General features: G+C 64.0%; 1 protein-coding gene across 1 annotated transcript; it reads right to left on the reverse strand.

Annotated features, from left to right (window-relative positions):
• Positions 1–755: 755 nt before the first annotated feature.
• Positions 756–9842, reverse strand: PHYSODRAFT_293313 (hypothetical protein; the record flags this gene model as incomplete). Its single annotated transcript, XM_009516385.1, has 2 exons — positions 756–1277; positions 2739–9842. 2 exons carry the CDS (start codon positions 9840–9842, stop codon positions 756–758), a joined length of 7626 nt encoding a protein of 2541 aa, XP_009514680.1.
• Between the last annotated feature and the right edge of the window lie 4568 nt (positions 9843–14410).

Consider the following 14410-nt stretch of genomic DNA (forward strand, 5'->3'; position numbering starts at 1 on the left):
GTCAGTCCCTTCCTATTTTCTTTTTCAGCCAATCCCAGCTTCGGGACGAAGTTACTGGGGGTACGAATATCCAACTATAGTTTATCCAAGTGTACACGAGCCGCCAAATGTAACCACTATCTTCGGCCGAGTTTTGATGTTGTGCAGGGGCCGAAGTTAAGGCGAAGATAGGCGATACAGTAATCGGAAGGACCTACACCCAACGGTTCCCAAGACCATAGGTGACAGCAAGCTGTGCGGAGGGGAGGGGGGTAGCTCCTGCGCGCTGCAAGCCCGTTGATACACTACAGTACGTGGCTCGCCTTCCGTCGTGGTGTGGCAAAGTGGCGACCCAGATCTTTTGAGCACGAGGGTGGCATTGCAGCGACAACTAGGATACTTGTGCAGAGCTCAAGTACGCAAACACGTCGATAAGAAGGCGGCTTAGACTCACGAGTAGGCTGTGCTGTCCGGACAACATAAGCTACGAGAAGAAACTACAGACACCAGAGCGAGCTGAACAATGAAAGGTGGCTCTGCTCGATATAAATTCTACCGCCTGAAGGTGCGCCGCGCAGCATGTGGGGCCCAGGGCTGATGAGTAAAACTACGGCAACACAGTAAGCTGCTGCAGAATGCAGGGATCGCCATACCTCCGACGGATATGCATCGTAACAAAACTTGATTAATCTATTGGCTATTGTACACACAACATCAAGAACTAACATGAAAGACCCAGAGTGTCCACCGCAAAACTTTGAGCACACAACAACTCCTCATGCATCAGTGTCGATGGCGTCAACGACGTCTAAGAGGGCCCCCACGACCGCCACGCTGACGGCTGCCGCCGAGAGCTCTGCTGGGCTGGGTTCAGGTAACTGGGCAAGTTCGACGAAATCTGCGTCTCGAACTGAGTCAACGTTGTCCTCGCTTGCTTCGGGCGGCACAGCTTTCTTTCCGGTCGAGGGCTGCACCTCAATGTTGGGCTTAAGCGGAGCAACATCTAGATCGCTTCTCACCACCTCAGACTCTACTCGCTGATCGGTTTGCTCCGCGCGGGGCGATACGTCTGACCTGCCGGGCGTGAGTGGCGCGACGTTCGGTATCAGGTCGTGTAATTGCTTGTCCACGCCTTCCATGGCAGGGTCGATATCTTCCTCGGCTTTCCAACAATCTTCCAGTTCAAGCTCGACAGTGTCGATTAGGCTGAGGAGCGTGCCAACCACGGCGCTGGACACAGCGGCGGCAGAAACTATGTGTGGGGGTGTAGCATTCACTTCCACTGCATCCACGATTTCCTGCGCAATGGCAGCAACTTCGCCCTCCACTTCGGCATCATCAGGACCCACAAGCTCCGCTACATCAACTGCATGCACGACATCAACCTTCGGCTCCATTTCAGGAACAACATCTGCCGAAGCACTTTCATAACAATCCCCACGTTCCTCATTGAACGTTGGATCCGCGTCAGGCTCGGCCACCTCCTGCTCGGCTGCTGCCTCCGCCACCTTCTCCTCCTCCGCGCCCACCTCGGCAACTGCGACGTCGTCGGGCTCCTCCGCTTCGGGTTGCACCGCGGACTCCACCGCACTCACCAGGGCCTCGGTCGTTGCAGCCACCTCGGCCATCTCGGTCGCATCAGCCGTCTCGGCGGCCGACGCAGCTTCCGCCACAGGCTCCGGTGCCGCTTCCGTCACGGTTTGAAGCGCTTGCTCCACCGCCTGCTGCACCTCCGGCTCCACCGCCTGCTCGGCTTCGGCGGGCTCGGCCACCTCCTGCTCGGCTGCTGCCTCCGCCACCTTCTCCTCCTCCGCGCCCACCTCGGCAACTGCGACGTCGTCGGGCTCCTCCGCTTCGGGTTGCACCGCGGACTCCACCGCACTCACCAGGGCCTCGGTCGTTGCAGCCACCTCGGCCATCTCGGTCGCATCAGCCGTCTCGGCGGCCGACGCAGCTTCCGCCACAGGCTCCGGTGCCGCTTCCGTCACGGTTTGAAGCGCTTGCTCCACCGCCTGCTGCACCTCCGGCTCCACCGCCTGCTCGGCTTCGGCGGGCTCGGCCACCTCCTGCTCGGCTGCTGCCTCCGCCACCTTCTCCTCCTCCGCGCCCACCTCGGCAACTGCGACGTCGTCGGGCTCCTCCGCTTCGGGTTGCACCGCGGACTCCACCGCACTCACCAGGGCCTCGGTCGTTGCAGCCACCTCGGCCATCTCGGTCGCATCAGCCGTCTCGGCGGCCGACGCAGCTTCCGCCACAGGCTCCGGTGCCGCTTCCGTCACGGTTTGAAGCGCTTGCTCCACCGCCTGCTGCACCTCCGGCTCCACCGCCTGCTCGGCTTCGGCGGGCTCGGCCACCTCCTGCTCGGCTGCTGCCTCCGCCACCTTCTCCTCCTCCGCGCCCACCTCGGCAACTGCGACGTCGTCGGGCTCCTCCGCTTCGGGTTGCACCGCGGACTCCACCGCACTCACCAGGGCCTCGGTCGTTGCAGCCACCTCGGCCATCTCGGTCGCATCAGCCGTCTCGGCGGCCGACGCAGCTTCCGCCACAGGCTCCGGTGCCGCTTCCGTCACGGTTTGAAGCGCTTGCTCCACCGCCTGCTGCACCTCCGGCTCCACCGCCTGCTCGGCTTCGGCGGGCTCGGCCACCTCCTGCTCGGCTGCTGCCTCCGCCACCTTCTCCTCCTCCGCGCCCACCTCGGCAACTGCGACGTCGTCGGGCTCCTCCGCTTCGGGTTGCACCGCGGACTCCACCGCACTCACCAGGGCCTCGGTCGTTGCAGCCACCTCGGCCATCTCGGTCGCCGCTACTTCGTCCGCCGCGTCGACGGTCATCTCCGGAACGGACTCCGCGACCTGCTCGTCGCCGAAGTCCTCGTCCGCGTACTCCGACTCGGCCTCCACGGCGTCCACGGTCGCCGACAGAGCGGCCACGACAGCGACGCTGGCTGCGGCTGCCGCGGTCGCAGCGACGTCCTCGCTCGCGCTAGCGGTCGGCTCCTGCTGCTGCTGCTGCTGCTGCTGCTGCTCCATCGACGCCTCCGGGGCCTCGGACACCTGCTCGACCTCCACAGACGTCTCAACAACGGCCTCGTGCTCGGCGGCGGCATGCGCAGCAGACTCCACGGCACGCACCAGGTCTTCGGCGGCTGCGGCCACCTCGGCCTCGGACGCCGCATCCGACACGGCATCCACCGCCTGCGCCACGGCCGCTGCCACCTCGCTCGGTTCGGCCGCGGCAGCCACCTCGGCTGGCTCGGTCGCCGCTACTTCGTCCGCCGCGTCGACGGTCACCTCCGGAACGGACTCCGTGACCTGCTCGTCGCCGAAGTCCTCGTCCGCGTACTCCGACTCGGCCTCCACGGCGTCCACGGTCGCCGACAGAGCGGCCACGACAGCGACGCTGGCTGCGGCTGCCGCGGTCGCAGCGACGTCCTCGCTCGCGCTAGCGGTCGGCTCCTGCTGCTGCTGCTGCTGCTGCTGCTGCTCCATCGACGCCTCCGGGGCCTCGGACACCTGCTCGACCTCCACAGACGTCTCAACAACGGCCTCGTGCTCGGCGGCGGCATGCGCAGCAGACTCCACGGCACGCACCAGGTCTTCGGCGGCTGCGGCCACCTCGGCCTCGGACGCCGCATCCGACACGGCATCCACCGCCTGCGCCACGGCCGCTGCCACCTCGCTCGGTTCGGCCGCGGCAGCCACCTCGGCTGGCTCGGTCGCCGCTACTTCGTCCGCCGCGTCGACGGTCACCTCCGGAACGGACTCCGTGACCTGCTCGTCGCCGAAGTCCTCGTCCGCGTACTCCGACTCGGCCTCCACGGCGTCCACGGTCGCCGACAGAGCGGCCACGACAGCGACGCTGGCTGCGGCTGCCGCGGTCGCAGCGACGTCCTCGCTCGCGCTAGCGGTCGGCTCCTGCTGCTGCTGCTGCTGCTGCTGCTGCTGCTGCTGCTGCTCCATCGACGCCTCCGGGGCCTCGGACACCTGCTCGACCTCCACAGACGTCTCAACAACGGCCTCGTGCTCGGCGGCGGCATGCGCAGCAGACTCCACGGCACGCACCAAATCTTCGGCGGCTGCGGCCACCTCGGCCTCGGACGCCGCATCCGACACGGCATCCACCGCCTGCGCCACGGCCGCTGCCACCTCGCTCGGTTCGGCCGCGGCAGCCACCTCGGCTGGCTCGGTCGCCGCTACTTCGTCCGCCGCGTCGACGGTCACCTCCGGAACGGACTCCGTGACCTGCTCGTCGCCGAAGTCCTCGTCCGCGTACTCCGACTCGGCCTCCACGACGTCCACGGTCGCCGACAGAGCGGCCACGACAGCGACGCTGGCTGCGGCTGCCGCGGTCGCAGCGACGTCCTCGCTCGCGCTAGCGGTCGGCTCCTGCTGCTGCTGCTGCTGCTGCTGCTGCTGCTGCTCCATCGACGCCTCCGGGGCCTCGGACACCTGCTCGACCTCCACAGACGTCTCAACAACGGCCTCGTGCTCGGCGGCGGCATGCGCAGCAGACTCCACGGCACGCACCAAATCTTCGGCGGCTGCGGCCACCTCGGCCTCGGACGCCGCATCCGACACGGCATCCACCGCCTGCGCCACGGCCGCTGCCACCTCGCTCGGTTCGGCCGCGGCAGCCACCTCGGCTGGCTCGGTCGCCGCTACTTCGTCCGCCGCGTCGACGGTCACCTCCGGAACGGACTCCGTGACCTGCTCGTCGCCGAAGTCCTCGTCCGCGTACTCCGACTCGGCCTCCACGACGTCCACGGTCGCCGACAGAGCGGCCACGACAGCGACGCTGGCTGCGGCTGCCGCGGTCGCAGCGACGTCCTCGCTCGCGCTAGCGGTCGGCTCCTGCTGCTGCTGCTGCTGCTGCTGCTGCTGCTGCTGCTGCTCCATCGACGCCTCCGGGGCCTCGGACACCTGCTCGACCTCCACAGACGTCTCAACAACGGCCTCGTGCTCGGCGGCGGCATGCGCAGCAGACTCCACGGCACGCACCAGGTCTTCGGCGGCTGCGGCCACCTCGGCCTCGGACGCCGCATCCGACACGGCATCCACCGCCTGCGCCACGGCCGCTGCCACCTCGCTCGGTTCGGCCGCGGCAGCCACCTCGGCTGGCTCGGTCGCCGCTACTTCGTCCGCCGCGTCGACGGTCACCTCCGGAACGGACTCCGTGACCTGCTCGTCGCCGAAGTCCTCGTCCGCGTACTCCGACTCGGCCTCCACGGCGTCCACGGTCGCCGACAGAGCGGCCACGACAGCGACGCTGGCTGCGGCTGCCGCGGTCGCAGCGACGTCCTCGCTCGCGCTAGCGGTCGGCTCCTGCTGCTGCTGCTGCTGCTGCTGCTCCATCGACGCCTCCGGGGCCTCGGACACCTGCTCGACCTCCACAGACGTCTCAACAACGGCCTCGTGCTCGGCGGCGGCATGCGCAGCAGACTCCACGGCACGCACCAGGTCTTCGGCGGCTGCGGCCACCTCGGCCTCGGACGCCGCATCCGACACGGCATCCACCGCCTGCGCCACGGCCGCTGCCACCTCGCTCGGTTCGGCCGCGGCAGCCACCTCGGCTGGCTCGGTCGCCGCTACTTCGTCCGCCGCGTCGACGGTCACCTCCGGAACGGACTCCGTGACCTGCTCGTCGCCGAAGTCCTCGTCCGCGTACTCCGACTCGGCCTCCACGGCGTCCACGGTCGCCGACAGAGCGGCCACGACAGCGACGCTGGCTGCGGCTGCCGCGGTCGCAGCGACGTCCTCGCTCGCGCTAGCGGTCGGCTCCTGCTGCTGCTGCTGCTCCATCGACGCCTCCGGGGCCTCGGACACCTGCTCGACCTCCACAGACGTCTCAACAACGGCCTCGTGCTCGGCGGCGGCATGCGCAGCAGACTCCACGGCACGCACCAGGTCTTCGGCGGCTGCGGCCACCTCGGCCTCGGACGCCGCATCCGACACGGCATCCACCGCCTGCGCCACGGCCGCTGCCACCTCGCTCGGTTCGGCCGCGGCAGCCACCTCGGCTGGCTCGGTCGCCGCTACTTCGTCCGCCGCGTCGACGGTCACCTCCGGAACGGACTCCGTGACCTGCTCGTCGCCGAAGTCCTCGTCCGCGTACTCCGACTCGGCCTCCACGGCGTCCACGGTCGCCGACAGAGCGGCCACGACAGCGACGCTGGCTGCGGCTGCCGCGGTCGCAGCGACGTCCTCGCTCGCGCTAGCGGTCGGCTCCTGCTGCTGCTGCTGCTGCTGCTGCTGCTCCATCGACGCCTCCGGGGCCTCGGACACCTGCTCGACCTCCACAGACGTCTCAACAACGGCCTCGTGCTCGGCGGCGGCATGCGCAGCAGACTCCACGGCACGCACCAGGTCTTCGGCGGCTGCGGCCACCTCGGCCTCGGACGCCGCATCCGACACGGCATCCACCGCCTGCGCCACGGCCGCTGCCACCTCGCTCGGTTCGGCCGCGGCAGCCACCTCGGCTGGCTCGGTCGCCGCTACTTCGTCCGCCGCGTCGACGGTCACCTCCGGAACGGACTCCGTGACCTGCTCGTCGCCGAAGTCCTCGTCCGCGTACTCCGACTCGGCCTCCACGGCGTCCACGGTCGCCGACAGAGCGGCCACGACAGCGACGCTGGCTGCGGCTGCCGCGGTCGCAGCGACGTCCTCGCTCGCGCTAGCGGTCGGCTCCTGCTGCTGCTGCTGCTGCTGCTGCTGCTGCTGCTCCATCGACGCCTCCGGGGCCTCGGACACCTGCTCGACCTCCACAGACGTCTCAACAACGGCCTCGTGCTCGGCGGCGGCATGCGCAGCAGACTCCACGGCACGCACCAGGTCTTCGGCGGCTGCGGCCACCTCGGCCTCGGACGCCGCATCCGACACGGCATCCACCGCCTGCGCCACGGCCGCTGCCACCTCGCTCGGTTCGGCCGCGGCAGCCACCTCGGCTGGCTCGGTCGCCGCTACTTCGTCCGCCGCGTCGACGGTCACCTCCGGAACGGACTCCGTGACCTGCTCGTCGCCGAAGTCCTCGTCCGCGTACTCCGACTCGGCCTCCACGGCGTCCACGGTCGCCGACAGAGCGGCCACGACAGCGACGCTGGCTGCGGCTGCCGCGGTCGCAGCGACGTCCTCGCTCGCGCTAGCGGTCGGCTCCTGCTGCTGCTGCTGCTGCTGCTGCTGCTCCATCGACGCCTCCGGGGCCTCGGACACCTGCTCGACCTCCACAGACGTCTCAACAACGGCCTCGTGCTCGGCGGCGGCATGCGCAGCAGACTCCACGGCACGCACCAGGTCTTCGGCGGCTGCGGCCACCTCGGCCTCGGACGCCGCATCCGACACGGCATCCACCGCCTGCGCCACGGCCGCTGCCACCTCGCTCAGTTCGGCCGCGGCAGCCACCTCGGCTGGCTCGGTCGCCGCTACTTCGTCCGCCGCGTCGACGGTCACCTCCGGAACGGACTCCGTGACCTGCTCGTCGCCGAAGTCCTCGTCCGCGTACTCCGACTCGGCCTCCACGGCGTCCACGGTCGCCGACAGAGCGGCCACGACAGCGACGCTGGCTGCGGCTGCCGCGGTCGCAGCGACGTCCTCGCTCGCGCTAGCGGTCGGCTCCTGCTGCTGCTGCTGCTGCTGCTGCTGCTGCTGCTCCATCGACGCCTCCGGGGCCTCGGACACCTGCTCGACCTCCACAGACGTCTCAACAACGGCCTCGTGCTCGGTGGCGGCATGCGCAGCAGACTCCACGGCACGCACCAGGTCTTCGGCGGCTGCGGCCACCTCGGCCTCGGACGCCGCATCCGACACGGCATCCACCGCCTGCGCCACGGCCGCTGCCACCTCGCTCGGTTCGGCCGCGGCAGCCACCTCGGCTGGCTCGGTCGCCGCTACTTCGTCCGCCGCGTCGACGGTCACCTCCGGAACGGACTCCGTGACCTGCTCGTCGCCGAAGTCCTCGTCCGCGTACTCCGACTCGGCCTCCACGGCGTCCACGGTCGCCGACAGAGCGGCCACGACAGCGACGCTGGCTGCGGCTGCCGCGGTCGCAGCGACGTCCTCGCTCGCGCTAGCGGTCGGCTCCTGCTGCTGCTGCTGCTGCTGCTGCTGCTCCATCGACGCCTCCGGGGCCTCGGACACCTGCTCGACCTCCACAGACGTCTCAACAACGGCCTCGTGCTCGGTGGCGGCATGCGCAGCAGACTCCACGGCACGCACCAGGTCTTCGGCGGCTGCGGCCACCTCGGCCTCGGACGCCGCATCCGACACGGCATCCACCGCCTGCGCCACGGCCGCTGCCACCTCGCTCGGTTCGGCCGCGGCAGCCACCTCGGCTGGCTCGGTCGCCGCTACTTCGTCCGCCGCGTCGACGGTCACCTCCGGAACGGACTCCGTGACCTGCTCGTCGCCGAAGTCCTCGTCCGCGTACTCCGACTCGGCCTCCACGGCGTCCACGGTCGCCGACAGAGCGGCCACGACAGCGACGCTGGCTGCGGCTGCCGCGGTCGCAGCGACGTCCTCGCTCGCGCTAGCGGTCGGCTCCTGCTGCTGCTGCTGCTGCTGCTGCTGCTGCTCCATCGACGCCTCCGGGGCCTCGGACACCTGCTCGACCTCCACAGACGTCTCAACAACGGCCTCGTGCTCGGCGGCGGCATGCGCAGCAGACTCCACGGCACGCACCAGGTCTTCGGCGGCTGCGGCCACCTCGGCCTCGGACGCCGCATCCGACACGGCATCCACCGCCTGCGCCACGGCCGCTGCCACCTCGCTCGGTTCGGCCGCGGCAGCCACCTCGGCTGGCTCGGTCGCCGCTACTTCGTCCGCCGCGTCGACGGTCACCTCCGGAACGGACTCCGTGACCTGCTCGTCGCCGAAGTCCTCGTCCGCGTACTCCGACTCGGCCTCCACGGCGTCCACGGTCGCCGACAGAGCGGCCACGACAGCGACGCTGGCTGCGGCTGCCGCGGTCGCAGCGACGTCCTCGCTCGCGCTAGCGGTCGGCTCCTGCTGCTGCTGCTGCTGCTGCTGCTGCTGCTGCTGCTCCATCGACGCCTCCGGGGCCTCGGACACCTGCTCGACCTCCACAGACGTCTCAACAACGGCCTCGTGCTCGGTGGCGGCATGCGCAGCAGACTCCACGGCACGCACCAGGTCTTCGGCGGCTGCGGCCACCTCGGCCTCGGACGCCGCATCCGACACGGCATCCACCGCCTGCGCCACGGCCGCTGCCACCTCGCTCGGTTCGGCCGCGGCAGCCACCTCGGCTGGCTCGGTCGCCGCTACTTCGTCCGCCGCGTCGACGGTCACCTCCGGAACGGACTCCGTGACCTGCTCGTCGCCGAAGTCCTCGTCCGCGTACTCCGACTCGGCCTCCACGGCGTCCACGGTCGCCGACAGAGCGGCCACGACAGCGACGCTGGCTGCGGCTGCCGCGGTCGCAGCGACGTCCTCGCTCGCGCTAGCGGTCGGCTCCTGCTGCTGCTGCTGCTGCTGCTGCTCCATCGACGCCTCCGGGGCCTCGGACACCTGCTCGACCTCCACAGACGTCTCAACAACGGCCTCGTGCTCGGCGGCGGCATGCGCAGCAGACTCCACGGCACGCACCAGGTCTTCGGCGGCTGCGGCCACCTCGGCCTCGGGCGTTGCTTGCAGAGTATTGAGGAGATCGCCCACCGCTGTAGTTACCTCGTCTACCGCAGTGGTAGATTGGCTCTGCGGTTCGGTAGGGTCTGACACAATATGTAGGACTTGATCCATTAATTGTTGCACCTGCGGATTCACTACATGTTGAGCATCGGCGTCAGTTTCAATCGACCCGCCAACTTGGTGCGCCTCTGATGCACTGCTGATCGACGCTAGCGTAGCTGCAGTCATTGTATTGACAACGCTGGTAAGTGCAGTTGACACCGCGTCACGTTCGTGGGCAAGTAAGTGATAACCATCCAGGTTATCTGTAGCATTCTCTTGGTGGGTTGCTTCAAGTACCTCTTCCTTCACGAACTCAATGTCATCCTTGTATGCGTGAGGAAGGGTAACTCGTTGTGAGACCTTACCCACTGCCTCCATCAGTATCGCTCTAACGGAGAGAGCTACAGCAACAGACATCGCTGGTGTCAAACTTTCCTCGTAGGCACCATCACGATAATCATCGCCTTCGGGGTGCTCACTCCATTCAGGAGTTCGTGAAGAAAGCAGGGGCCCACTGGGTCCAGATTGAACGTCATCTGGTTTATCCTTGGCCGCCTCTGAAGATGCAGAAGCCTCAAACCTGTCATCGACTGCGACGTGCTCGTGTTCATCGTGGCTCAAACTCTGTGGAGGAGGGACGAGAGGCGCGTCCTGCCCTGCGACGAGCGAAGCACCCATACTAGCCATAGAATCGAGCATTTTTTCCACACTTGCTGCGATGACTGCAGTGACCGTCCGGCTGACAGCGATTGCAGCCATTACAGATACCTGTTCCTCTGCGTCTTCTTCACCGGATTCAGTCACTTCGTCGTTTCGCTGCTCGTGCACACTAGCAATCGGGAAATTTAAAGGCGGAATGCAGGCAGGACCGCTCGGCACAGCCCTACGTGGTTCCCCCATCAAATTACTGTCCACAGAATTGGCACTTCCGCCGCTCTCAGGCTCCAGTGAAATTCTCGCAGGGGATTCCCCAAGTGTGTCTTCTAGTGCAGCCTGGAGAGATACTCCGATCAAACCATTAACGGCTTGCCGAATAGCCAGTGACATTAGGACGGGGAGTGCGGGTTCCTCCTCCTCGGACACTTGGTCAAGTGCATCAAATTCCCGAGCACTCAAGACGAGATCCCCGACACTCTCTCCCCCTGATAGTTCGTCCTGTGACGCTGTGGCCTCTACTAGCTGAGAAACCAGCTCCTTCACGGTGTGAGCACTTATTTGAGACAGCACATTTTCGGTCGTTCGCTCAATGATCCCAGCCACCGTCTGCCGAATAGCGACTGCCATGTCACTCGAGATCCCTTTAGTAATAGTATCGTTGTCACTACCCAGCGCACAGAATTCCTCTGCCGGCGTGTCTCCTGCAGTGCTGTGAAGCACACTATCCGCAATCGCATTCTCGACTGCCAAAGCAATCATACCACTGACAGTCCAACGCACAGCAATCGCCATTTGAATCGAGACCCCCTTAGTGTCCCTGTCAGAGGCTTGATTATCGTCATCGTCCGGCAGACGCAGCGGGTCGAAGGTGTCGATAGCAGTCATAACCGCAGCATGGTCGTAGGGCACTGCCTCGGCATCACGTGCATCGTCAGTTTCGTCTGATAAGCTCAGCCTGGGACGGAATTCTTCTTCTTCGTCATAGTGTTCCTTGGACTCCTCCACAACTGACTCACGCGTAAGGTCCATTATTACATTTTGCAGCGCCTGCACCAAAATTGCATTGACGCTACGTTGGATCGAAATGGACATTGCAACAGGCAAGTCCTGAAGTCCAGCCGAGTTATCGTCTTCGTCCCACAAGTTCTGTGGAGGAGCTTGTTCCGCCCTCCCTGTATCTCCTTCGCGGGGGCTCACCAAGCTACCCTCAGCTACTGGTAGCTGCGGTTCTTGAGTCGCTGCGCTTCTAGCGGATGCTTGTTCTTTTGCCGACTGTTCCAACTGATCATCGGCATTCTGTAAGTGCTGAAGCACCGATTCCAGCGTAACAGCAACAACAGCCGAAATGTTTCGTCGAACTGCAACGGATACGTCATCCGAAACGACAGCATCGAGATCCTGGTCGAAATTGCTCGGAAACGTCAGTTCGGCATGAGTGTCATCAGCGTGAGTAGGATCAGGCAGGGGTGCGAGTTCTTCGAAGCTTTCATCAATTTGGGGGTCGGTTCTACTACTCTCGACCGAGCAGAGTTGCTTCACCATTTTTTCTAGGGAAAGGGCGATGATACCATCAACGTTTCGACTGATCGCAATGACAGTCTGCACCGGCAACTCTTCCTGGGCATTGTTTTCCTGGGAGATGGCTTCAACCGTTCCAGTGATCGGTTTTTGCGTCTTCGATCGACTCGTGTCTGATTTAAGCATCCCGGCGTCCAGCAGAATGTTCTCCTCCTGGTATACGTTGTGCAGGTTTACTGCCATCACTGTCAGTTCACTCAGACGACCAGAGGGGCTTCCATTCTCCAGCGCACGCTCAACCGAGCTCTGCACTGAAAGCGCAATGAGACCATTCACGTAGCTGCCTACAGCGATTGCCGTTTTTGCCGGCAAGATTGCGTCATTGTCTTCTCCAAGCTCAAGTTCATTAATACCGCCTTGGGACGGCTCCTTCTCCAGCTGCTTCGCTGAAACCGCTTCATCACCTCCCTCCGATTCTGGGTCCATGCCAGCTTGGTCCAGTTTCGAGAGCTCAAACTGCCGCATCATGCTAACCAAAGACATCGCAATAATCCCATTGACGCTATCTTGAATTGCTTTCGCCATCTGCACAGACACATGACCTTCGTCGGTCCTCGATGTGTCAGAGCGATGGCTTGCGTATTGGTCTTCATCGATTCGCGATGTGTCGGAACGGTGACTCAGCTCCGGATCGTTGTTACTCGGTAGCGAAAACTCAAGAGAAGGAACGGGGGCTGTTGTAGCGGGCTGGTGGCGTTCAACAGGTGAAACTACGACGAGTTCATCGTTCGCTTGGATCCTCTGAGCAACTGCTTCGACAGCAACAGCAACGAGTTCGTTCAAGCTCTGGGAAAACTCAACTCCTCCTTCCGCATCGAGAGGGAGTGCTCGGAGTTGCTCCACTGCGCTACTAAGAGATCCAGCGATTCTAGAGGCTACAATGCGACCAATCTCGCCGGCCACATCGTCTGTAGGCGCTTGTTGTATGCTAAAATCGTCATCTTGAGCCCCGCGGCTGCAGTCCCTCTCGCTCAGCTGCTCCATAGTACTGGTAAGTATCTCCTGGGCTAGTACGGTGGATGGAGTCAGGGAGCTAACCACATTTTGAAGAGCGCTCAGCAAAGCTGAGTCCGAAGCTGCAACTGTGGAGCTGCCGGCGCTGTTTTCCTCGGAACCGACGGTACGTGCTTCAATGCCAACGATGTCGTTATTGTTGTCAACCGGGGTCTTCGCAGCAGAGGATACATCTGAATCATCAGCACTCTCGCCGCGGACAACATCGATAGATACGATCTCCTCGCGTGGTAACAAAATATGCACGCCCCCCATCGCTTCGACTTCCACCAATGCATCCGTGATTCCCCGACCGGTAAACTCATGACAGGTGTCGCGAGCCGCAGACCAGTCCAGCAAAATCGTCAAGTCATCTTGGTTTGGAACAGGCAGCTCAACAAACTCGTACTCATCAATTTCAGCATCCTCTGGCTTTTGCTCGCTGATAGGAAAGGAACTTGGTTCGACTTCGCTCGGCGCTAGCGGTACATCACCCTCATCCTCTTCACTCTTCCGCCCCCACGTGTCTTCATACGCGTGAGTTTCGTGAGCTGCCTCAGATGTGACAAGGTCTTCAGGAGTTGTTTCCTTCGAGACCGGGCCTTTCGCATCTAGCAGCTCAGAAATTGTCATCTTCTCCTCATCACCAGGAGGCGATATCGCAACCCCTTCACCCTCCACAACAGTCGCCCTCGCAACTTCAAATTCATCCTCAGCTGCCTTGTCACCGAGCTCGGATTCGAGAATGGGTTCGTCCGCCGGCGTTGCCAGTGGTGCCACAAGCTCCACGAAACTCGCTTCAGGCTCAAAGCTGTGCTGATCATTTTCATAGCTGTCATCTTGGGCGTTGGTGAGAGCATGGGAATCATAGACTACGGCTCTGTCAGAGTCAGCTTCCTCCTTTGCCGGCGAAGCAAAGCCAATCTCTTCGGCGATCGGGGATTCCTCCACGGCGTCGTGCAGAGAAGGCACCGGCGCGATTGCATCAACGTCGTGGTAGCCCTCTTCTTCATGCTTTGCATCGATGTGCTCAGGCACTGGTTCATCCTCCTTCTCCTCCAGCCTGCTAGACACTTCCAGTGGGGATATCGTGGCTGGAATTTCTTCCTGAATCGATTCTTCAAAGACCATATCCCTTTCACCCTCTTTCTTTTGCGGAGAGGCCCCTGCGATTGAGAGACTATCTGCAGCCACAGCGAAGCTTGTTCTCTCTTCCTGTAAGCTCAGATCCGTGTCTTGCTTCGCAGGTGCTTTCTCGGGGCCAATCTGAAGTGGCTCCAAGAACGGTATTGAAGGCGTTCGACCCTTCGTGTCCAGCTTCGAGACAACTTTTCGATCTGCCCTCGGCGACATCGCGCCCACTTTAGCAGCGGATTTATGCTGTTTCTTTTGCCCCACTGTCGATGCGCGCGACTTCTTGTATCCTGATGACGATACTTTTGGGGTCGTGGCCTCGGACGCTGGGATCTTTGCGTCCGCAGCCACCGGGGCTCTTCGCGAGCTTGTTCCTTCCATGGCCGGTTTAG

Source organism: Phytophthora sojae (assembly GCF_000149755.1).
Source record: "Phytophthora sojae unplaced genomic scaffold PHYSOscaffold_1, whole genome shotgun sequence".
Taxonomy (NCBI): domain Eukaryota; phylum Oomycota; class Peronosporomycetes; order Peronosporales; family Peronosporaceae; genus Phytophthora; species Phytophthora sojae.